General features: G+C 35.1%; 1 protein-coding gene across 1 annotated transcript in view; it reads left to right on the forward strand.

Annotated features, from left to right (window-relative positions):
* Positions 1-27372, forward strand: part of LOC120311496 (disks large-associated protein 1-like) — a 64784-nt gene that overhangs the window by 3056 nt on the left and 34356 nt on the right. The window contains exons 4-5 of the mRNA XM_039351054.1: positions 13335-13512; positions 20851-21091. Of these exons, the coding sequence (XP_039206988.1) occupies positions 13335-13512; positions 20851-21091 (419 nt within the window). The remainder of the gene's footprint in view (positions 1-13334; positions 13513-20850; positions 21092-27372) is intronic.

Raw genomic sequence — 27372 nt, forward strand, 5'->3', positions numbered from 1 at the left:
ATTTTCCAATACTAGATATTCCCAATATTTTTCCAATACTAGACATATACTGTAATATAAATCACCCCCTTTTGGAGAATGATAAGAAAGCAGAATATTTCATTATCCACAGTGCTTTTTATTTGAGTATAAAATCAGAGCTGCACTGTGGTCACATTACATAAGCAAAAATACTTTCTGATTTCTTTTAATATATTTTCTCCTTAGCCCACCTCACAATCTCCCTCCTACAATCTGTTCCCCATGCCATGGTTTCCATGTGGTTACAGAACACTTTTTGAACATTATAGTTAAAATTCTGAATAAAACACAGCTTGCTGTGATCATGAAATCACACCTCCGCTCTTTTACTCCCATTATCCTACTAGGAAGTGAGAAGCTGTTGTTATTTTTTCCTTCAGATGGCAATGTTTGCTGGGAAGGGAGGAGGGGAATAAAAAGAATTATCAGGCAAATAACACTGTTCTGATTAAACTGATTCTTTTTCTTCATAATCTCCCCTTGCAGATTAATGCTTAAAATGATTTTTTTTATTTTTAAGTGTACAGATAAAAGCATTATGATTTAACAGAACATGGCCTGTGAATATAATGGAAAAAAAAAAAAAGACAGAGCTAGCTACGGTAAATCCTTGAATTATCACTTATACAGAATATAGTCCTAACTATTACTAAAATGATGGAAAAAGCAATGGTACTACCATTTTCTCTTTAGTGATTAGGTGTTGAATATAAGCAAGCCTTTAGGCAGATGGTACGTGAAGTTAAACAATGTAATGCATAAGGGGTTTACAACTGCTATATATAAACAGCAACAAAATAAAAGCTAAAGCTCTAAAATACTTAAATTTGAAAAGTGAAGATTTTTGGTTTAGCAGATCAATGTTGAAGTTACATTTCCATGGAGATGTTGCTTGTTCTTCTGCCAATAAAAAGCTAACACATGCAGATTTGTAGTGATATCAGATGAAAGTTTAACAATTGCAATTCAATCTTTAAAAAGATACGAGAAGTATTTCCCAAAGAACATTTAAGATGCTGATACTAAAATTGTTGATGATAGTAAAGAATGCACAATGATAACAGATACTTCCAAGTAAATTGTTGTTGTTTCCACAGAAGGGGGACATTTTCAAAGGCCTCAGGATGTGCTAATTTTTATATGAAGTAATTTTTGTGTTAGTATGCAGTCTTCCTTGTGACATATTTAGAGATTTAAAAATACATTTTATTTTCTATTTTAATTCAAAAATTCAAAATAATTATTCTGACTCAAAGTAATATTTAACAATGTTCATTTGTAAATCCTGCAGTGCTAGCCTTCAGCAGATTACAGTTGGTTTTATTATCTGTGATTGCTATCAACCTTATACAAAATGATTGCAAAAGTTTTATTTTATTTTAATGAAATTGTACTAACAAATATTAGCCACTATGTTTGTGTGTGCCTCTGTTTATGTAGGGTGACACATGTAGTTTCTGAAGAAAACATATTTCAAGCACAACTTTAAAAGTTACACTTATGAGGCACTTTTTTAAAAAATGAAGTTTTGTTTCCTTTATTTTTTTAATTAAATAAAACAGGAAAAATCAATAAAAATGCATTAAAAATAATTTAAAAAGAGTAGCAATGCAATTACATGACAAATAGTATAAATAATGGATTATCAGTTTGTATGCATACATATAGGTGTGTGGGTGTATATACACACACACACGTATATTTTATTTTTTATATAATATTCATTAAAAGACAGGTACATTTAATTTCAATTTTATTAAAAATTACAATAATAAAAGTTAATACACTTAAAAAAGAAAAAATAGAAGATACAGAAAAATAAAAATATTGTAAGAAAAAGAAAATAAATATATAAAAATGGTTTCCTCCATCACAACAAGTATAAACAATTTCTTAAAATACAAAATCTCTCTTTTCCATATCCTATCTTTTATCTATAAGCAAATCCATAAAAATGTATTATTTCAGTTCTGATGACACCAAAAAATCCATTAAAGGTTTCAGATAACAACATATTCATATTAACCCTGATCAAGTAAACCAATTTTGCATTCCTTTCTTTTCTTTTAAATTAACCGCTGGGTCCATTGTTCAACAATTTTCTACAATATGCCCAATGTTAAAATATTTTGCTTCATTCTCTGTTTGTAAGTCAAGATTGAGTGATCATTTTCCTTAATTTTAGCCTTTAGCTCCTTCTAGTTCCCTTTAGTGTCCAAGTTTTTATCTTATTATCTTTTTAAAAAAATAATTCAAAACAAATGCATTTTTCCTTTGGGAAGGATTTTTTATAATTAATTCCAAAATCCTATTTGGAATTTATCTGGACCCTTACTCCATTTGTAACTTTCTAAAATAAAATTTCCAATCATACTTTTGCTATTTATTCAAAAGAAATTTAAGTCTCTAAACTTACATTTAAAACTGCTTTCATTAAAGATTTCAGAAAACTTACCTGATGCTATAAAACATATTGATCTCAAGGTTACTCAGAAAAAAAAAACAGTTAATAAGCAATTTCAAAAAGTTATTAGAAAAGGAAGCATCTGCTTAGTACTTCCTTAGAACAGGAAGAACCCCGGGTCCTTTCAAAGTGATAGCTGCATTTTCAACAAGATAGCTATTCCCTCAACTGCCAGAGCTGTAAACCCTCCAGATACCACTTTCTTGCATATTCATTGTGAGAAGCAGCAGACTGGACACTTGAGGGTAATCTCAAATCCTTTCCTTGTTTGGACAGGAATTATCAAACATCTGGGCTCCTTGCTGGCTCTAAATTCTGTTGGTTTTGCTTTTCATCAAGCTACCTTTGCCATTTTTTCCCTGGATGTCACTTCATTGCAATCATCTATGTATAGTCTATTTCTATACTCAATTCATCCACAGAGCACAAGTAATATCAAGTCTTTGATACTGGATAACTGGAGACATTGTTTGAGTTCAGTATTTATTTTTGCATCTTCTCTCATCCTAAATTTGTTCAGGCTTGGGAGAGTCCCTTGTCCTTTGTGTAATTTCTTACTTTGGAATAATAACAAAGTAGGAAAAGCATTACAGAACATGGCTTCTGGAATTCTCCTTGGTGGAAAGATGATTAGAAAGGAGTTGGCAACATTCAGCACAGCTGTCCAACTGCCAATTCCATGAGGTTGTATTAAGGGAAAATTTCTGGGATTTTCATTGTTGGTATCTTTTGCTTTGGTTGACAGCCCCTTGCATATAGCCCATTTTAACTTATTTTTTCTTTAGTTGCCATCTCCCTGCCACACCAAATTTGGTCCTGTTATATTCCATTTTCAGAGAGTTATGTTGACTAATAGACTCATGATCCTCTTTACATAATTTATTTCCAACATTTCGTTTTGTTGGAAAGACTAAAGAGAAAGACAGCCTGATCCTATTTTTTAATGCCAAGAGTAAGATACATAAACCAACTGAATTTGCATTTCAATTTCAGAAAATATAAATATATATTTGGATCAGTGATGGTGAACATGAGTAAGTGACTTCTTAGTTTAGATGGAAGTTTCCTTACTTATATATTAGAATAAATTTAAATACTGGTACCCATGCTTATGCAAAAATGACAGCAAAAAAATCAAAGTGACATGAAATAAAATCAGATTTGAGAGACTATAGAGGAAATTTTAAGTGAACTTATACTCTTAAGGACAACTTAAGATAATGGGGAAAATAAGATTGGTGGAAGATAGATCATAGTTTCGGGGAGTTCAATATCTTTGTGCAAAAGATGAGATGACTTGCCTTACCCATCCATTGTATCTTTCAATTTTCTTTCTCAAATGTAGAACTTTACATTTCTCTCAGTTAAATTCTATTCTGTTGATTTTAGCCCACTACTCAAGCCTGTATAACTAATTTTGAATCTTTTCTTTTTTCACTGAAAGTGTTAGCTATCCTATGACAAGCCATGACCTCTTGTTTATTCATCATATATCTAGACTTCCAGGCTGAAACCCAATCAAGAGTGGTGTGTTAGCTTTGTTAAAAATAAAGTGAAGATAGGTATTATTTTAGATTCTCATAGACAAGCTTCTCACAGGAGAAGGGGTGATGTGGAGTGCAGATGGCCTGGTAAAATAAATTCAGTTGGCAACAGAGCAGACTTTGGGAAGAAAAAGAAAGGAAGAAAACTGGAATGGAACTTTTTGAAAAAACGGGTAATAACCAAAATGAAGTTGTCAGCAATTACTGAATATGAGTTGTTGCTTTTATTTACAAACAGTAGGGCTGGTAAACCTGAGTTAGCCTGGGGAGTGTTTGCTTTTCATTTTTTTTAAATATATTTTTATTTAAAAATTATTAATATAAAGAAGAACATTGTTGGACTCAATCTAAAGAAATATTAATAAAGAAGAACATTGTTGGACTCAATCTAAAGAAAAATAGAAAAGGTGAAGAGCATAGAGAGACAATAACTAACAATGCAGAGAGCATGACAGGGCTCCAAATGATTGCAGAAAATCAATGGTTTTTATTAATCAGTAAGAAAATTGCCACTGTTTGCAATTTCCACTAAAATTAGGAGAGTCAGAAAAGATGGTATGCATATAAAGTCACATCATATTCTATAGGTATGCATGCCTGGAGAGGTTTAAGACTATTCTGCCTTGAACTGCAAGTTAACAGTACTCTTGGAAAAGCCAGATTAAAAATCAAGCTTCAAGAAGAGATGAAAGAGGAAGTATGGAGATGGCCTTGTCTTCTATAATCACAAGTCATTCTTGCTATCACTTACTAAGGCAAGGGTCCCCAAACCCCGGGGTCTGTGGCGTGCCAGCAACCAGTCCGCAGAAACAAGCAAAGGCCCATCTGTGGGATGCAGGCAGCACACAAAACCACGTACTCTCCAGTCCATGGAAAAACCTTTCTTCATGAAACCAGTCCCTGGTGCCCAAAAGGTTGGGGACCTCTGTACTAAGGAATCTAGCCGGAATACTGGAATTAAAAATGCTGGGCGGGGGGGAGAATAACTTGCTGGTTTGCTCTGATGTTTGTTTGCTTGAATAAAAAGATAAAAGAATCTGGATTTATTAGCAAAAAATGAATGAGAATTTTTGGAACCTTTAGCTCTTGGCACAGTAGCATTCTCAGCAGATGCTTGTGCTTATCATAAATATCATTCCAGCAAGTTTCAATTATGTCCATCACATCATTTTTGTTTTCCCAAGTTACAATTTCTAATTTCCCCTATTTACTACCTGTATATTGCTTTATATTGTTGTAATATGTTCCACTTTGAATTTGTCGTTCAAAGATTAGCTGCAAAATTAGAGTGTCTTTTGACTTGCCAGCAGTAAGACATTCATAATTTTTTGCGCAGACATTGATTTACAGCTCTGCACTCTTGTTCTGGAATTCTCCATTGACCATTAGTTTTAATACAAGTATTGGCAAATGTTTTGGCATGAGAACTATCTGTATTGCCCAGAACTGGTAGAAAGCTGCAAATATGCACACACCAAGCATGTGCACTCATTTGAATATGAAAATATAGACTTTTCTTTCTCTTTATCACTGAACTGGACAACTGAAGTTGTCTGAGAGAATTCTTTCTTATGTTCTCTTCTTTAATAAGAAACACTATTGCACTGGCAAACTGATATACCCATTTCCTTTGAAAAATATGTATTTAGAAATACATTAAGGTCCATGCCCAAGCTAAGTAATATGAAGCTGGTTAGATGAGACAGAGGATGAACAATAAAAAAGTATTCCGTGATCATCCAGCCACAGCACATACCCAGAAAACTTCCAATGTGTCTTTCCTGAACCTGTTCATCAGTATTCAGACTCAAGAATTTTTGTAATAAAGGCCTTTTCTCTTTATGTTAAAAAAGTGATGATAATTGAAATAATACAATACCCTGGTATACAATTTAAATAATATTTTTAACATAGTACAGAAGGAAGGGTTTCTAAATGATTTCAATATTGTCACACTTAACTCAAGAGAAGGCAGGGTTTCATGCAAGCCAAACCCAAGTTCTGACCAAATTCATGGTCAGAACTTTGAACTATGACATGTATATCATAGCAGTGAATTTGAACTTTCTGTTTCCATCATATTTCACAACAAAATGAACTCTAGCATCTTTCTGTAAAGTGACAACTCTATATATATTCCATTAAAGTAATGTGATATAATGAATGTGGATTAGCAGCATATGCGGTTAAAAAAAATTCAATTTACATGCTTATTTTTTTTTCAGTGTTTACTTTAAGTTCATTTTATTTGAACATTAAAATTAAACCTCCAGATTTACACTGAGGTTAAAAAGGAAATGGGTAAATAAGCCAATTTGAAGTTCAAAGTTCAAAGAATCATAGCTGTGGCTATTAGCATTTGCATTTATCTTGAATATTGATTTTGGTTTATTTTAAATGGAAATCATTAACTGGTACAGCAGGATGGACTTTCTTTTGTTGTATTATTAAACTGCATGAGGTCCAAAGACATCATAACACCTGCTGATTCAAAGTCCATTTAGGAATTAATTTTATATGGCATACTTATAGTGGAGGAAGAGATTATATTGTGATTTCTCTGTTCCTGGGCTATACATTATAAAGAATAAGCAAAAACTAACCTCAGATTGATTGACTGAAAGCATAAGGGAGAGAGAAGGTTTATGCAAAGATTTAATTCAAATATTTGTTCCAAAGGCGACATGGTTAAATCTCCTGATTGAATGAGATGTCTCTGAATCAGTTCAGTGATTCAAAAACAATAAATGTGACTTTATTTGTTAGTTCAAATTAGATGAGAGTGCATCTGCACACTATTAATAATTAATCCTTTCCTTGCCAATCATCCATTCTTTTAAGATTATGTCTGTCCAAGCAGTCATAAGGGAGATAATGGAGAAAAGATGCTTGTAAGTCTATGTAGCCTATCCTCCCCACTTATTATTCCACACTGAATTTTAGATTTTGATTTTGATTTCCTTATAACAGTGTAGTTCTCCTATGTATAATTTCAAAATAGTTCCATTTGTCAAAATTTGACCTGGTTGCTGAGTATTGATGGGATAAACAGTTAAAAATATGAACAGATGGGACCTCACAATTCCACTGAGGGAAGACAGAACAGCTTTTAAAGGTTGGAGAAAAGTGTGATGTTCCTGTTTCAAAGACAGCTTTCTTTTTTGGTACTTTTAGACAATGTGTTTGTAATTGGCTTCCATAAAGGACAGCCACAATAGGATTTATGCAGATATATATCTGTGGCTGTTACCTCTTGGCATTCAACACTACATGTGCAATTGTCATATCATCATTTTCAGCAAAACAATTTAACATCAAATAACTACTTCAGAAATCAGTTCAATCCATGTTTTAGAATGATGATAAAATCAGAAAATGAAATGGCTCCTTGATTTTTTTCAATCAAGGATATGTCCACAGCTTCTTTCCTCCATGTTTTTTTTCCATATCTTTCATAATTGAACCTAATCAGCATCCTTTCTTTTGTTTCCAGAACTTTGTAACTTATTAATTTCTTAGTGAAGAGAAGAGATCCATTTCAGAGAGAGAGAAAAAGCTTTTCCTCACTGCTAGTCACTAACTTTTTGACTGAAAATAACTTGAGACTTCAAGAAACACCTGACAATTCAGTGTTTCTCAACCTTGACAATTTTAAGGCATGTGGACTTCAACTCCCAGAATTCCACAGCCAGCATTGCTGGCTGTGGAATTCTGGGAGTTGAAGTCCAAATGCCTTAAAATTGTCAAGGTTGAGAAACACTAATGATTACGAGCTCAGGCTTTGATTCATTGCACATCAAAGAAAGCTCTTGCATTAGATCATTTTTAAGCAAACAGATATCCTACTTGATTAAGATGCTTCGAACAGTATTACAATAGTCCTCACTTAACAACCATGGCAATCATTTCAAAGTTATAACAATGCTGAAAAAAAGTGACTTATCACCAGTCCTCACACTTGTATTTGTTATTTGGCAGTTTTTGCATATTTACAATGGTTGTAGCATCTCAAGATTATGTGATTGCCATTTGTAGCCTTCCCAGCCAGCTTCTGACAACAAAGTCAGGAGAAGCTGGCAAGATGGTGCAAATCTAGTCATGTGATGTCTTGCTTAATGACTCTGGGTGATTCACTTATAATGACCACAACCAGGATTTCTGGAAATCCTATTGCTAAGTGCAGCATTTATGTGATGTTCTGCTTAACAGCCATTTCAGCAACAGAGCTGCCAGTCCCAACTGGGATAAAGTGAGGATTATCTGTACTTGCCTTCTCACATACAAAAGAATGCACCAGCAGTTGGTGCAAGCAGCAGCTTACCTATCTAGCATAATTTCATTAAAGTTAGCATGAATGACAAAATTTACACCATGTATTTCTTAAATATAAACTATAATAGATTTCTTGTGTATACGTCCCCTACAGAAAAAAACCCTATCTAATTTCTGAGATCAGCCTAACAAAAAACTTTGCATTCTTTACTGAACTTTTCCTACCATAAATAGCATTTATTCTAAGATCAGTAGATACTATCTTATATATTTTATTTTCATAATGCCAAATGTGTTTATTTAATAATAATAATAAAGTTGGAAGGGACCTTGGAGGTCATCTAGTCCAACCCCCTGCTCAGGCAGGAAACCCTATACCATTTCAGACAAATGGCCATCCAGTCTCTTCTTAAAAACTTCCAGTGTTGGAGCATTCACCACTTCTGGTGGCAGGTTGTTCCACTGGTTAATTGTTCTGTCAGGAGGTTTCTCCTTAGTTCTAGGTTGCTTCTTTCCTTAATTAGTTTCCATCTGTTGCTTCTTGTCCTACCTTCAAGCATCTTGGAAAATAGCTTGACACCCTCTTCTTTGTGGCAGCCCCTGAGGTATTGGAACACTACTATCATGTCCCCCCTCGTCCTTCTCTTCATTAAATTAGACATACCCAATTCCAGCAGCCGTTCCTTATATGCTTTAGCCTCCAGTTCCCTAATCATTTTTGTTGCTCTTCTCTGTATTCTTTCTAGAGTCTCAAGTATAGTATATATTTTATTATCATAGATCAGTGATGGCGAACCTTTTAGAGACCGAGTGCCCAAACTGCAACCCAAAACCCACTTGTGTATCATCGGGTGCTGGGTGGGCATGGCCCATTGGGTGGGTGTGGCCCATTGGGTGGGTATGGCCTATTGGGTGGGTGTGGCTGTAGTGGTAATGGCAGACTGGGTGGGACTAAAAGTTCAATCAATCAATTCCAACTTTGCGAGATTTTTTTTTCCCCTGAGAAGTTGAAATTGATTGATTGATTGAACCTTTTTTTTTTTTTTGCACACGGCAGCAGAGGCCTAAAGTGAAAAGGTTTTATAAAATCCAGCTGAAGGCCTAGGACTGGGAAGATGGCATGAGTGCCCACAGAGACGGCTCTGTGTGCCACCTGTGGCATGCGTGCCATAAGCTTACCACCATGGTCATAGATAGTTATAAAACATATAACACATTTATGCTGTTTGCCTGGAAATTTACTATCATTTCAAGACAAAATAATGTTCTGCCAAGTATGTACAAGCCTTTTCTATTAGAAAGTTCTACATACTGTATTTAAGCTGATTATTTGAAAACTTTCGTAGAGAAAAGACACATACTTCAGTGCAGATTGGAAGTAGTTTGAACATACATGTACATGTAATTGTGTAGCATGTAGCTTACACTGTTCTTTTTTTAAATTTAATTTATAAATTCTTTGCCCTTTCTCATGCAATATTTTTTAAAGTGTTTTTTTCTTTTTCTGAGGTATGCATAATTTGAGAGAACAGAATTAAACGTATTCTCCCCATATTGACACTTAAATTTGATGTGTGCTTTTGATTAAAAACAAAAACTGGAACACCGCAGAATGTATAGCCTGACATCCCCCTCAAAATGCAACCCACTTTTATCATATTTAGAATGCTTATCTTTACTTTTAAAATCCTTGTACTGAGAGAGCCCATGGAAATTCATTAATTTCTCCTTTCTTTCTCATCTAAGTAAAATTATATAGCACTAGAGACAAATGAACTAAATTATCAATTATTTTGAAAAGGTTGTCAACAGAAAGTTTTTTCTATTCATGATAGTTCCTGATTAGCGTGCACATTTTAAAATGCACAATTAGTATGTACATTTATTTGAAAATAGATAGATTGAATATGGAAAAAACTGGTATCAAACTAAATCAGTTTTGAAATTGCCTATTTACGTTACATTTAATTTCTCCCTTTCTCTCTCTCTCCTCTCTCTCTCTCTCTCTCTCTCTCTCTCTCTCTCTCTCTCTCTCTCTTTGTGTGTGTGTTTAAAGACTATGTTTATATTTCAACCTATACTACAGCTTGATTAAAATGATAGTTCTTAGAATGATTGTATGTGGTTAACACAAGATAAATGAGAATCAGTAAAAAAAAAAACCCTATAGAAATCATTCTAGTTTTTCTTTTAGGCTTTTGTAGCTCATTTAAGTTTACATCATCCATTATTAAACAGCAGGTTTGTTCAAACCCATTATCCATTATTTCATATACTGTATAATGATTTATATCAGATTGTATTATATAAGCCAGCAATCATCAGGCTATCAAAACAGCAGATTTTTCAGATATATACAGGGCAACACAAATCTCTGTGGGTGCTTTTGGGTAAAAATATTTAAGCATTCTACAAATTAATCTTAGTTTTTAGAACAGAAAAATCCTGCTTCAAGCATGCCACAATAAAGAGGCAAGTCCATTTTGAAAAAGCATTTTTAAAAAGCCTACTGAATAATTTACATCCTTCAGTAATGAATTCAAATCCAAGTTGCAACCCCCATTGAACTGAGTTTGGACTAGATGAATGTGCCATGCTCACTATCCAATGAGGGAAATTAGTGAAAATGGAAGGAATCAAGATGCCTATGGCAAACTGCTGGCCCGCGGGCCGGACATGTCACCTGAAAGCACGCCCACCCCATTGCCAGCAATGGCAAAGCAGTCCCAATACATCACGTGACATCACGTGACGTTGCGAGTTTGACATGTCTGCGCTATGGAAACAACATCAAGAGTCTGGGTGAACATGATCACTACAAATAACCTGGGCATCCTTCAAGCTGACAACATCTGAAGTGAAGAAAAAGTTTAGAAGTGAATACATCAAGAGTGTAAAGAATATTTTATAGGCCAAACTCAGTGGAGGAAATACCATCAAAGCAATTAACACTGAAACAGTTCCAGTCATTAGATACACAGCTGGAATTATGGACTGGACTCAAGCAGAACTAAAAGCCCTAGAAAAGTAATGACAATGAATCATGGTCTTCATCCTTTCAGTGGTGTTGACAGACTCTATTTACCAGGGAAAATAGGTAGGCATGAAATGTTACAAGTACATCAGACGTTTGGAAAAGAAAAAAGGCATTGGAAAAATATCTGAAGAATAGTGAAGAAGATGCACTGAATGAAGCTAGCATACCAGGAAGCTTACTGACTACTGGAGAAACCAAATGACCTACAAGAAAGATTAAATGAAGAACAGAAAAGAGGCATAGGAAGACAAAGTACTACCTGGCCAGGACATTAAAAAAAAAAAAAAAAGCAGGCAAGGCAGATAATAACAAGACCTGCCAATTTCCTGGTAAGAACAGGAAAGTTGAAGAAAGAGATAGGCTAATTCTGGCTGCACAAATGCATACAAAGCCAGAACTGAGAAGACAGCAACAGACAACAGGTGGCACCTCTGCAAAGAAGCTGAAGAAACAGTTGTTGTTGTTGTTAATTGCGAAGTCGTGTCCATCGCAACCCCATGGACAACGTTCCTCCAGGTCTTCCTGTCCTCTACCATCTTCTGGAGTCCATTTAAGTCAGTGGTTCTCAACCTGTGGGTCGGGACCCCATTTGGGGTCGAAAGACCATTTCATGGGGGTCACCAAACAAGGCTGTCCGCCATTTTTCCCCCTTTTCTTTGGCCACGCCCCTGGCACCAGTGATGTATAAGTGGTTGGGGGTCACCACAACATGGGGAACTGTATTATGGGGTCGCAGCATTAGAAAGATTGAGAACCACTGATTTAAGTTCACACCTACTGCTTCAGTGACTCCATTCAGCCATCTCATTCTCTGTCGTCCCCTTCTTCTATTGCCCTCAATCTTTCCCAGCATTAGGCCCTTCTCCAGTGAGTCCTTCCTTCTCATTAGGTGGCCAAAGTATTTGAGTTTCAACTTCAGGATCTGGCCTTCTAAAAAGCAGTTGGGGTTGATCTCTTCTAGAACTGACCGGTTTGAACGCCTTACAGTCCAAGGGACTCGCAGGAGTCTTCTCCAGCACCATAGTTCAAAGGCCTCAATTCTTTGGCGCTCAGCCTTTCTTATGGTCCAACTTTCACAGCCATACATTGCAACTGGGAAAACCATGGCCTGGACTATACACACTTTCAGCTGCTGCAAGAAGATTGCACAAACAATAGCATGACAAAGTAACAACAATCAGGCATTGGAAGATCTACAAAAAATACTATTTGTGTGCAAACAAGAACTGGTGGGACCATAAAATAGAGAAATTAATAGAAAATGAAGAATCCAGAGTGCTCTGAGACTTTAGAATTCAATCAGATTTGCACCTGCTGCAAAACACATCACATGTAACAATTGTCAATAAGAAAGGCAAAAAAATTCTTGAGACAGCAGAATCAAAGAGAAGGAATTGGAGAAGATAACAAATACAAAGACCTGTAAATAGAAATGGAATATCTGTGGCAAAAGAAAGCAAAGGTAGTACTAATAGTAATAGGGAGTACATCCCAAAATAACTGAAGCACCATTTGAACATCATCAACATTAACAAATTCACCATTGATCAATTGCAAAAGGCAGCTTTACTCAAAACGGCTTATATCCTGTGACACCATGGATAATGCCAAATCCAGTCTGAGCATCTGGCTGCCGGTGCTATGAACTAAAATATTAAATTTATATTCTGTCCAATCTCAGCAACTCTGCATGGTTTATCGATTGTTAAAAATATTTTAAAAACAATGAAATAACACAGAGAACATAAAAACAATACTAGAAAAGAACACAAAGCTAGATGATGCTGTTTGACAAATGGTGCTCAGACTTGGAAAAATCATTTGAACAAATGAATAGGGGGGTTGAGTTCTATGTTTATATATGGCTATGGGTCACTGGGTAGATTTTTTTTGTGTGTGAATATTATGGTAGTTGTTTTGCTGTGATACATTGTATTGTTCTAGACGAAATGTAGATATGGCATAGTGAATTGTTGTTGTTTTTTTTCCCTTTAAGGATATCCGGTGAACATTCTCCAAAGCTTCAAATCAGAAGCCACAGTTACTTGAGGGCAGTGAGTGAAGTTTCAATCAATAGGAGTTTGGATAGCTTGGATCCTGCGGCTCTGCTTACATCTCCTAAGTTTCGTTCCCGAAATGAAAGCTACATGAGGGCGATGAGCACTATTAGTCAGGTGAGTGACATGCCTGTACAATTAAAAAAAAATAAAGTTAGAACAAAAACACCTCTGATAAATATAAATATAAAATCTATATAAGAAAAAGATGTATGGACAATTCTGCAATAAAACAAATGTATGACAGCGTATATTATTAAAAATCCCTTAGCTATATAAATGCCAGTTCCTAATAATCAATAATATTATTGAATAATTATTGGCACGACCAAGAGTCTCAAAATGGAACTCTATAAAATTGGTGGTTGGTGCCACACACAAATATACCTCAAATGCCAGAAAATATAAATTTCTATACAGTATTTGGGAAAAACATTGTGATAAGGGCAGAGTGACTATCAAGCAACTTCCACCCACTGAAGGAACATACCACTTTTGCTTGGCACATCAAGGGTTGGGACAACCCTTCACATATAGGTTGGGACAAAGAGGGAATATTAAGTGTTTCACTTGCTCACCTTGTCCTTTTAAGTCCCTTCCCAATTAAAAAAGGGTACACATTTGGTCCTCACCCACTTTAAAAGGTCCTGGTGGGCTGCATAGAATCCCCAAGCCAAAAAGTTTGTACCCTGGCTATAAACCAGATGGCATCCCTGATAGGAAGTGTCTTCAGATCCTCTGTCCATTTGTTTAGCTTTTGACCAACTTGTTTTTTTTAAATTTTGTTTAGAATCCATATCTAATCATTTTTTTAAAAAAATATTATTTTTGAACAGAGTTCAGTAATAATTATTCAGCAAAAATGTGTTGTCTGAGTATCTTATTCACTAATACAAATTAAATTCCTAGTCCCTAAATCTTTTCTCTAATCATTGATAAAATAGGCCCCAAGTTTGAAAATATTCTGTTTCTTCTTTTTCTTTCAACCTTAAAGTAAGTCTGTCCATTTCCGCACAGTCTAATATTTTTTTGATTATTTCTTCTTCTGGTGGTATTTTTTCGTTCTTCCAATATTGTGCAAATATAATTCTTGCCGCTGTTATCACATGTAGAATCAAATATGTACTTTGCTTATCAGGTTTTTCTGGCATTATACCTAATAAAAAAAAATCAGGTTTATAGTCTATGTGTTTCTCTAACATTTTTTTCTTACCAAGTGTGGATTATTGTCCAATATCTCCTCGCTTTAACACATGTCCACTACATATGATAATAAGTACCTGGTTTGTGTTTACATTTCCAACATTTCTGTGACATGTTTTTAAACATTTTTGCTAATCTTGTTGGTGGCAAATGCCATCTATAAAACATTTTATATAAATTTTCTTTGTATGAAGCTGACATTGTCAATTTATAATTTCTTTCCCACAAACTTTGCCACTTTTTAAAGTCTATATTATATCCAAAATTCTTTGCCCATACTATCATTGTCTCTTTTACTTGTTCATCTTCCATTTTGAAATTTAATAAGAAATTGTACATTTTTAATTAACTTTTCATCAGAAGTTTATAATGTCTGATCAAACATAGTCTGTTTTTTGTAAAATCCATATTGTTTAGTATCTTTATCATATCTGACTTGCATTTGTAACTGTGACCACCATGTTAAATAGATGCCCTGATTTCCCATCTCTTGCCTGGATTTTAAGTTCCCTTCCAGAATTTAGAATATCTTTGTATGTCCATATTTTATCGAGACTGACTAGATTTGGATGTACGAATGCTTCCATTGTTGAAAGCCATTCTGGAATTTTCAAATAAATTTTACATTTTATTTTTTCCCAAGTTAATAATAATGCATTTCTAATATAGTAGTTTTGGAAGTATTTATGTATTTTATTTTTTCTGTACCATAGAAAAGCATGCCAACCAAGTGGCAGGTCATGTCCCTCCAGATACAGCAGTCTTTTATTTTTAAGAGTTATCCATTCTTTTATCCATGTTAACACTGATGCATGATAATATAAAACCCAATCTGGCAAGCAAAAGCCTCCATTTCCCTTAGCTTCTTGTAACATTTTCAGTTTAATTCTAGCTTTCTTTCCTTGCCAGATAAATTTTTGAATTAGCGAGTTTAAATCTTCAAAGAATTTTTTCTCCAGTTTTATAGGTATCATTTGAAATAAAAAATAATATTTTTGGTAATATATTCATTTTCACCATAGCAATTCTTCCTAACATTGACAGTTGAAGATTCTTCCATTTTTCCAAATCAAGCTTTATTTGGTTTAACAATTTAATGTAATTATCTTTTTTTAGTGTTGAACATCTTACTGTCAAATATATTCCCAAATATTTGACCTTTTTGACTATTTGCAATTCTATTTTTCTGATAATTTCTTTTTTTTTATCTGTAAAATTTTTAACTATCACTTTAGTTTTTTCTCTATTTATCTTTAATCCTGCCATCTCTCCAAATTGTTCTATTTTTTCCAACAGTTTAGGAATTGTCTCTAAAGGTTCCTCTAGAATGAATACCAAATCATCTGCAAATGCTTGCAGTTGGTAGGTTTCACCTTTTATTTTCAATCCTTTAATTTCTGGATCTTGCCTAATGTTCCTATTTAAAACTTCCAAAGTTAAGATAAATAGCAATGGGGATAATGGACATTGACATTGTCTTGTGCCTTTTCATATATCAAAATTCTCTGTGTAATCCCCATTTACAATTACTTTTCATAAATTGCCAAGAAACATTATCAAATGCTTTTTGGGAATCTAAAAATACTAGTGCCAGTTGTTTCCCTGGATGAAGTTCATAATATTCCAATGTATCTAGTATTATCCTCAAATTATTTTTTATTTGTCTCTTTGGCAAAAATCAGTTTTGAACTGGGTGTATAAATTCAGTCAAAAATCTTTTCAGCCTCTCAGCTATTATTGATGTGAAGATTTTATAGTCTACATTCAGTAGTGATATCGGTCTATAGTTTTGGATCTGGGTCAGATCTGAGTCCTCTTTTGGTATCAAAATAACATTACCTTCTATCCATGTATTTGGGAGTTTTGCCTCCACTAGAAGTTCATTACATACATTTTTCAGTGGTGAACTTAATATATCTTGTAAACATTTATAAAACTCTGCCATCTGGTCCCGGTGTTTTTTCATTTTTTTGTCTTTTTATTGCCTCTGTCAATTCCATCATTGATCCATGAAATATAAGATTATAGGTTTGCACATAATAACACACCCTTAATTATTCACATATCATTTGTTGAATTAACATATTTTCATAAACTGTCCTCCACATGAAAGCCAATTAATGTAGGTGAAACATTGAGCATACAGATCTATGCTTTCAATGTGCCTTGGAAATGAAATATTTGATCCATGTATTTAAGATGTTGCCTGGCTAGAGAAATATAGATTGCTCATGTATATCAAAATTTGAGGTATCTGCAGGATTCAAAACTTTGGTGAAAATGACCAAACAGTATCATCTGCCACACTGCAGATACCACATTTTTCATAAGTATACAACATCATAATGCATGTATAAAGTGGATAGAGCTTGTGGTGTAATGATATGACCATTTTTTTTATCACCCACTTCTTATTAAGTCCCCTGTGGATGTCTCTGCAAACAATGCAGATCTCTAAATGAGGGGTTCGTAGGCTGGTTGTATGTCAATGTGTCTGTTGATGGAACTGCTTATGGATTGCCAGGCTTCAATGAACTCACAAGCTTGGCAGTGATTTTTGCGTTGTTCCAATCAAACTGGTGCTGTTTCATGTCAATGTGGATAGAGATTAAGAATTTGGGATTGTGGCATTTAATTGCTAGCCGGTGTTCATGGAACCTGGTTTTTAATTGACATGATGTTTACTCCACATAGAATTAGTTGCAATTGTTACAGTTGATTTTGTAGATTACATTGTTTCTTTTGTCCTTCTGTGTCTTGTCTTTGGTTCTGGATAATTCCTTGCAGTATGTGGCTGTGGGTTTTTGGACTATTACTATTTCTATGGGATGGAAAATTCTGGTTGTCATTTCAATGATCACAAGACCCACCACAAGACCTTCACATACCCACACCTGAAGCCCTTATAAACAGAAGAACATTGACACTAACATCCCCTAAACTCTGCTTAAGATGTTACTTAGCCTGGTAACGAAATGTTCGGAAATCAACAAGCAAGTTTGGAGAATGAACCTTCACTCTCATCCTACACCGGAGCTACAGATATTCGCCACTATAATTCTTTTTGCTTTTTTTCATGCATGTTTCACATTCTCTTTCCTTACATCCACTTTCAATTCATTTTGTTGAGAATCATACTGTCTTTTCCTACTATGATTCTATTTTCACTCTAGTTTTTTTTTACTTTGTTCTCTTTTTTCATAATCATTTTTTCCAAGATCCATTTGACACTTTTGAAAAACAATTTTTCTGCATTCATCACCTTGCACCACCATTATATCCTTTACTAATTATATAAGATTTTCATCATAAACAAATAAATTAGCCACTCTTTTAAGATTCACATCCATTCCTTTGACATGTATATACATGAACTGAGCCTGACAGTCTTTTTCTTAAACACTGTATTTCAAATAGATTTTTTTCTAAACACACCAATCATTAGTCTCATTCATTCTAAGACTGCAAATACCTCAGTTATTTTTAGCATTCCCTCTTGTCTTGTCTTCCAGCCATCCAATTATGTCACTTAACAGAATATTTTTCCCTATGGATCTTAAACATTCAGTATTATTGCACAATTTTTAGTTATTTATCTTTGCTTCTTCCATTATCACCATTCATTAGAGCAAAACATTAAGGGACTCCAATTTACAAACTCCTGTTTTCATGCTTACCATGCAACCTAGATGGTATTGATTCATACTTTCTAATATTACTTTTACTTCTTTCTTTTATAATTAAACTTACATCTTATCAGCTTTAGTCTACAAAAATCAGACTGCCTTCATTTAGATTATTACATTGTTCCCCTTTCTTTTTATGTTAGTGATACAGACATACAATATTGCAATTGGTTTTCCTTTCCTTTTTTCAATTCATATTCTGTGTCAATCAGAATTCAAAGTTGCAATTTTCCATATACTATGGTAGTCGCCAGACAGGGCCATAGATATTGGTATATTTCACTCATTCTAGCATTATTCAGTCATTATTCAGTCATTATTCAATCACACACTTTTTTGTAGTGTACAGTGCCAGTTGGTTCTTGTACATTTTGGACAGTACACCACAAATCAAGAAGTTCCTTTCTGTATCTAGGCAAGCTGGCAATACTGTGAATAATTTATTCCTAGTTCTACTAATACACCCATCATTGAAGTAGTAGGCAAGAACTTGAAATTCTGACAGAAAGCAGTTGAGAAGAAAAAAATTACATTAAGGAACCTTTTTTAAAAAAAAATCCACATAGAGAGAACCCCAGGGATTATTCTATATTCATACAAAATAGTTTCCTCACTAAACCACAAGCAAAGCTGTGGCATTTTTAGGATGGATAGTGAAGTTAACAGAAACCTGTGGCATAATAGCTTGTTACGTGGTTGGCTTCCATTTTGTCTTTCAATATAACTGATCTGTCAGTTTTATTTTAGATTTGAAACTCAATTGGTTCATAGGCTTTTATGTCATTAAGTAGCAACTTGCAGCATATAATTTACTCAGGGTTTAAGAGGTTCACTGCTGAATCTTAGTAGCATGTTCAGAATTTTATCATTTAGAATTTAAAGAGGAACAATAGATATTCTGCACCTAATTTTCCTGCAAGTTTTTGGACAAATAGGAAACATTATGTTAGTAATGATTTTCCAATATTTGCATTTTTTTCTGTGCAAAGACCCTACAGAGACTATTAGCAATGCTTGTAGTGAAGTCTGTGACAAGTCAAACAAAAAAGCCATAAAGAGACATACCATAATTATTTTCATTTTATTTTCTCTTAAATATTGCTGCCATTGTTCATTGCTTGTTTGCACTGGAATTTTACCCTGAAAAAACAGTCCATAGGGGATGAAAGATCTGGGTACATCTTCCGCATAAAGATCTTTTGAACAATAGCAAAAACATGATAAAAATCTATATATTGTATAATGCATGTCATGATAATAGTCAAAAGCCATTGTGGAGGACTTTGTGAGTGACTGACATATAGATAGTTCTAAACTAACAACAGCAATTGGGACTGGAATTTCTGTTGCTAAGCAATGTGGTTGCAAACTGCACCATCATCACATAGGAAGGGCAATCCCTGCAGTTCTGGTTGCTGTTATTAACTGTCATTAAACAAGACAACTTCCTGCCAGAATCCCACAACCAAAGTCAGCAGGCAAGCTAGAAGGATGTTTCAAGTCCTATGCCCATAGGCAAGTAAGTAGCTGCTGCCAGTTAAGAAGGAAATGAGGGGGTGGGCAAGGCTGTGGAGGAAAGTCCGAGAAGGATCACAAGAGGCATATCATGTGGAGGGTGCAAGGAGGCACATGAAAGTAGCCCTATGGGTTGGGAATGTTGTGTGAGAGGTGTAACATGAATTGAGGAGGGTCTATGAGAAGGATTGTGTGGGTCAAGAAGGATGCATGAGAGACACTGTATGACTCAGTGAAGATTTGTGAGAAGTGTGGCACAGGGAGGGTACAAAAGGACATGCAAGATTCATTGCACAAGTTGGACAGGGTATGCAACTCTCAAGAGTGACACACAGATTGGGGAGCAAAAGGCACTGTATAGGTCAATGAGAATGCATGAGGGTAGGAGATACTGTGCAGACTGGGTAGGATACATGGATGTACAAGTAGTCAACACAAGCACAAAGGACGTGGGGGAAGATGTATGGGTGGTGAGATTTATCCCGGTTATATTTTACCTTTGACTTTAAGGGGGTGTTGGCATGGAAAATTGTAAATGGTGATCATATAGTAATTAGACACTTAGCAAACAGTCATAATTGGAAAGCACTCTGATTGCAATCACGGGACTTCAGGAATGCTGAGACAACAAGATCTTCAGTCATAGCCATCATTCATTCATATCACTGTAACTGTACAGTTGTTGAATGAATGGTTGTAAGTCAAGGACCACCTGTAAATGTTTGCCTTAAATATACTGAACACTGTTAGTAATCTGTCATCAGTATTTTGTCACTTTTTTGTCTACTAAGTATTTACTATTATTTAATCATGTATTCCTTATATCAGTTTACACTTTCATTGGAAATATTTCACTTATATCCTTATATATTTTAAAAACCTACAACCCCAAAATAAATGGTTTATATAGCTTTTACCCTATTTTGTGATTCTTTACAATGGGAAAATAATTTTTTGATCCCTCTTCTTCCTGCTATAATATGGTACTACAAATTGCACTTTCTATTCGTTATAATTGGGTACAATTAAGCTGTGTGCTTTTTGCCTGCAGGTGAGTGAGATGGAAGTAAATGGTCAGTTTGAATCAGTCTGTGAGTCTGTATTCAGCGAACTAGAGTCTCAGGCAGTAGAAGCCCTAGATCTGCCAATGCCTGGGTGTTTCCGCATGAGGAGCCACAGTTATGTGAGAGCAATCGAAAAAGGCTGTTCCCAAGATGATGAATGTTTGTCTTTGAGATCCTCATCTCCACCTCGCACAACCACTACTGTAAGGACCATCCAAAGCAGCACTGGTAAGTCATCGTTGGATTGCTTTCCACTCATAATTTTGAATGTTAAATGTAATCACCTAAATGGCTCTTTTGAACCCTAGATCCTCTGAATTCAATGAATCTTCATGTCCTGCACAGTCACTTGCTTCATTTTCCTTAGATATCCCTTAAAAATTTGCATTGTCTGTCTGTCCTTTGTGGAGTATTGCATGTAGTCAGAATAGTCTGTAACGGCTTATGCTCAGCAGATTAGTTTTTTTTTTTATTGGCAATACATGGGGTTCTTGATTTATGACAGCAGTTGGGACAGGTTGCTGTTGTTAAGTGATGCAGTCATAAATTTAGCACAATGTCACATGACCATATTGCTTAGTGATGGCAGTTCTAGGACCATGTGTGTGTTAAGCAGAAAGAGATGGAAGTTCAAGGAAAGGAATAGGAGGGGTTTTGGAGGGGGAGCTGCTGCAGATAAGTACTTTGGAGCTTATATAGTCAGCAAGGGTACTAGGGAATTCAGCTAAGCCAGGTAGGACCTTGGGCAGGTCAATGAGAGCTGTGATTGACAATGTGCTATGGGCAGGTGTGCAATAGACAGGATGGGGAGGAATGCTGCAGATGGGTACACACTGTGCTGGAATGGACCAACATGTTATGGCCAACTTGCTACAGCTAACTCACTGCAGCCAACTTGTCATGGCCAGCTCACACAGCCAATTCACTGTGGGACAACTTATCATCAGACAATTCGCTGTGGGACAACTCACCATGAGACAATGCAACAGTTCAGTTTAATTATTTAAAATAATTTAAAAATTATTTTAATTTTTGTCATTCACATTTCATTTTGTCCCTTCTTTGGCATCCTTTTTTAAATGATTCTATTCTACCATTTCTTAGATATTAGTGTAACTCTTGTCCTGTGGTGAGTTGTCCCTCGGCAAGTTGGTCATGGCAAGTTGGCCATGACGAGTTGGCCATAGTGAATTGTCCTAGACCCCACTGTGCAGTGCAAGCAGCTGAATGGGTGCTATAGAATTCAAGATCCCTGGGGTTTTCTACTCTATAGTGGGTCTTGTTGAGAGAAAAATCAGCAGGAGTGATTTATGGAAGCAACTTGCAAACTTCCCTGTCCCCCTTTGATTTTGCTTGTGAGAAACTGGCAGGGAAGGTCAGAAATGGCAATCATGTAACTACTGCTTAGTGCAACATCATAATCATGAGGTGGCTGCCTGATTGCCTGGATTGCAATCACTTGATCATGGGGATATTGTGACAGCTGCAACTTTGCAGACTGTTCATAAGTCCGTTTAGTGTTGTTATAATTTTGAACAGTCACTGAACAAGTAAAGACAACTATTGTAATGGTGCATATGGTAACAGCAACATCACATCAGACTTTCTTTTGCACTTATAATTTTAAAAATTTGCATTTGTGTACCTAGCTTTGCTATTGGTTTGTTGAGAAGCACCCCAGAAGGAGTGCTTGACAGCTTGTAAAGTACTTCAAACTGTTGTAAAATGTGGAAGCTTCCATCTTCTTCTGAGAGAGTGGGGAAGAGAAAGAGTGCAAAAAAGTGTGGGGGGGAGATAGGGAGGCAAATCAGTGCATCAAAACTCTAGGCAGGAATGGAAGTAAAATTAAAGGAACAGAAGAAGCTGACAAGGCTCAGGACAGTGCCTGGGTATGAGTGTGCATTCACATGTACAATAGGAGGAGAAAGGGCAGAAATAGGGAGCAGTGTGTATGTATGTGTGGAAAAGAGATGAGAGCTGAGTTAGGTAAAACTGAGTTTGTTCATTATAGTCAATAGCACAATAGAGATATCATCTTAGTACTAGTTTAGCCTAATCAAAGGCCATTACCAATATAGCTTTCTGAAAGAAATCATAATACTATATAGCATTTCTGGGAGATTTCTCAAAGATGCTTGTATTTTTTTTTTCAAAAGGCAACTGGACTGTTTTTTGAGGAAGAAGATATTTCACTTTTCATCCAAGAAGCTTTATCAGTTGTGATTGGATGGTGGGAGAATGACAGGATTAGGGGGGCAGGAGGGGGGGGGAAATGGAAGGATTGTACTTCTTTGCAGTCATTTGGTTGTTAGCTCTCTCTGAGAGCCATTGAGGCCACTTGGGGTTTATCTGCCTTCAGGGTCACTTAAATCAAGGATGCAAATATCTCCATAGACATTCTAGGCAGATGTTTTCATCTTCTGACAAAGTTGACAGCTCATATCAGCAAAGATAGTCTTAAAGGATAAAAAGATATCCTTAAACAGTAAGTATATATGGTTGACCATCTCCCCATGACCTTGATGGAGAATACACTTTGAGTGTCTTGGTAAATGTTTTTAAAAGTTTCAGTCATACTGATACTAATTTTCTGTTCTTGGATCATCTATATAATTTAACATTTTTCTTCTGTTTCTATGTAACATTATAAAAATACAGAATACTCTTATTATTGTTGCATTTTGAGCTGACATTACTATGATTCTGGATAAATATGTGTGTGAAAGTTACGTGTGCTATTCTTTACTATAGTCCCAATATTTGGAATATCAAAATATTAGGAATGTTCCAGGTTTGGCTAAAATAATTATCATACCACCTGATATTCCGCAGTGCTGTGCTGCTGTGTTTTGTCTTTCACCTTTTGACTTGTTGTGGGTTAATTGATATGTCTTTACATTAGCAAGGAAGCCTTTTAATAAGATATTATTTTGTATAGATCCTAATTTTCCAGATTCTTTTATATTATTATTTAATTAATACTTTGTTATATATTTTTATATAATTGTGCTGAGAATATATGGATTAGAATTTTCCGATTACATGCAGAAGCTAAGAAAAGTTCTGTGTGTTTTCCTCATCAAACTAACATAAATATTGGAAGAGTATATCTTGATTACTGAATTTTCCCACACTAGGATTTACTGTATAATGAGGATATTAATAAGGCAATCTCACAAATTTTAGAAACTATCATGAGTACAATGTAATGGCATTAAACCTAAAATTCAGCGAAAACACTTGTTAAAAAATTCTAATTTGAAGAAATTATATAATGAACCCAAGGAACACGAAAAGACTGCACGAAAAGACAGGTGGAATTGAACCATGAAAATTCTTTTGACAAGTAAATTTCCACTTTCTTTTGAATCAGCCTTTAAAGTGTTAGCCCTTTCCTTACCCAAAAGCCTTAGTGAATAATTATACTCATTATAAATAATCCATGTGCTTAATATACTTTCTGTGCATACAGTTTGCATGTAGTAGGGGGAACATCATATTTCAAAACCCAAGAAATGATAGCTTGATTGAAGAACTGAAGTGAAATGGACCTCTTCAGATAAGCACCGATAGGCTCTGTGGTTCTTTTTGAGTTCTCCCAGGGTTGATTTGATTAGACAATAGTTGTTCTTACTGCTTCTTGTCAGTTTCTGTATATTGTGGATTTTGTATTTGTTTTTACTGCTGTGGGTCAGTAGACCAGCTGGCTTTGCTTTTTTAAACTATTTCTCCAAGTCTGATTGCATGTTTTTTTATACATCTGATTTTCTTACCTCTTTAAATGGACAGCAATCAGCGATTTCAGGCAACTTATGTTATTATGTCCATTTAGCTACTCCTTACTTTTATACACATAAAAGCTCCCTCATCTTTATGGAAACTTCTCTGAAAAGGTAAAAATGTTTTCTACCCCTTAATGCTCTGTTCCATGGGCTTGCAACTCTCTTGATTTTTGGCATGTTGAATGTAACAATCCCAGAAGTCGGAATAAGAATACAATGAAATTAAAATTGAGCAATTCATTAGCATTTACATGATTATACCATATATTTAATAATTTCTACAAAATTATAATCTGATGATAATTTTCAACCAGCCTAACTAACCACTAGAAACACCTGTCAATCTGCAGCTTCCAGTTCTATTGTTCTGGTTTAAAACTTTGCTTTTTGCAAACCTTTGACAAGCAGAGTCAATGAGCAAGCCAGATCCATTTAACAACCATGTTACTAATTTATCACTGCAGTGATTCACTTAACAAATGAATAATCTAAAGCTAGTTTTATGCAGAATTAATGTATTTTCATGGAGCATGGCTTATGATCAGTCAGAATCATAGCAACATTTAAGACTAATTTGGAAACATATATTATAATTTGGAGACACTGCTACAGTCTTTCCTTAATCATATTTTCCTAAGCTGCATATTTGAATGGTGCTGAAGATGATCAGTGCTCAGTACAAAAAATCATTTTTATAATTGCCACAAGCATTACTGAAATTCTCAATAAATTATATATGCTTTCTTTCGCTGCTTATTGGCACTTACCAAATAACTCCAATAGCTTAGTAGATCAGGCTGCACCATTAAAGAAGCTATATTGATTCTTTTTAGCAGAACTTGCCCTTTTATGTCCATATGATTGATAAGTATTTTTAACAGCTTCTTTTCACCAATTTACCTGAATTGAGTTAGCTGCCCTGTAATTTTCTGTAAATTCTGCAACAGCTGTATAATAATAATACTATTCAGACGTTGGAAAATGAATATCTGAGAGCTGAAATTTCATTTGCCTCAGCAATTTCCTAATACAGAGGCCAGTTTAAGGATGCTTTACAAATTTTGGTGGATCATCAAAGACGGTTGTCTTAATTTTTTGGTGACTCTTCCCAAAATTATTGATTTTGGCATAAACACTTGTTCTATATTTTCTATAGTGAAATAGAATGTGGCATTTTAGCAATTTCCGTATGACTTTGAATACCCAGCTGACTTTTTGGTTCCAGTTACTTTTTATTTAAGTTGTTTTTTTGTTGGTGAATGAAAGATATCAAATCCCATTTTTCAAAATCCTTTTTACCCCCCTGCTGATACATTTCTTTAGTGCTTGTATTTCCTTTGTATTTCGTTCTTATTTTATCATTTTGACTTTAACTAACATTAGGCAGTCTAGACAAGTCACTTAATTAATTTCCTCTTTATCCAACTTGTTTTGAGGGAGGATGTGGTAATTTTTTTTAAGCAAATGTGACCTATTTTGATTTTCATTACAGCTATACACTAAGACTAATGCATTTTGTAATTGTCTTCAGTTGATTCATCAATATGCAAAACTTTTCCTTGAATTTAGGATTAACAATCTCAGTTAACAGCATTACCAATTTTAGGGTTACCCTTCAAATTATTCACAAATATGACTGGACACTTACAGAAATTCTTCAGTAAGATATTTAATCTGTCTTCAGGCCAGGATACAGTAAACAGACAGCATTACCCATACCCACTGATAACCTTTGGCAGAGTTGGGATGGGGTGCATGCTTCCTAGTTGTTTTCCTAGTAGCTTTCAATATTATTAACCACAACTGGCTGCAGAAATTAAGAGTAGGAGGCATTGTGCTCCAGTAGTTCATCTCCTTCCTCCATGGCCAGTTCCTGTCAATGTTGAGAGGGGAAAAGAAATTGTGTCTGGGTCCCTCATGTGTCGGATGCTTCATAGTTCAATGCCCTTCTTTCTCCCACTTAAAATCTACATGAAACCATTGGTGAGGCCATCCACCAGTTCAGGGTGTGCTATTATCAGTACAGTATGTTGATGATATCTAACTTTACATCTCTAGCCTGAAATACACAGGTGAAGCTGTTAGTGTATTGACCCTTGTCTGGAAGTTGTCTGGACACGGCAGAACAGACTTTGACTCAATCCTAAAAAGATTGAGTGGCTATAGCCGTTTGGAACCCTTGAGTTGGAGATGTCATCATCTTTGGTATTGGATAGGGCTGTACCTCCTCAGTCAAAACTGGTGCACAACTCAAAGAGCAGATAGCAGCTGTGGCCAGGAAGATCTTTGCACAGAATCAACTTGTGTGCTAGATGTGCCTTTCCTCAGTTAGAGGAATTTTTCAGTATCAGGATTTTTTTTAAGGGTGGGTGTATTTAATGTGATATTTTTCTTTCTCTATTTTTATGCTGCCTTTTTAGACAATTAAATTGAATGGGGATGAAGGAGAGCATTCAATTCTTAATAAGCCATTGGTTTAATCCATTTGCTGTTATATAATAAGAGATAACCAGAGATGGCCAGAGTTCTTTTTAGGAATCTCAATCCTTTTCTAGGCTGTTGAATGTGCTGTAAGTTTTTAGTGACTTTGTCAATCAATGTTCTAATATTATTAGGAGTGCTTGTCAATTTAAATGAAATGATTAACAAGTAGAATGGCATCCAGATACCATAGTTTTTTCAACATCTATAAAATAAATTTATAATTGTAGTTAAACACTAGAGGGA

This window comes from Crotalus tigris, unplaced genomic scaffold (assembly GCF_016545835.1).
Source record: "Crotalus tigris isolate CLP2741 ecotype Arizona unplaced genomic scaffold, ASM1654583v1 scf7180000018368.3068619, whole genome shotgun sequence".
Lineage (NCBI taxonomy): Eukaryota > Metazoa > Chordata > Lepidosauria > Squamata > Viperidae > Crotalus > Crotalus tigris.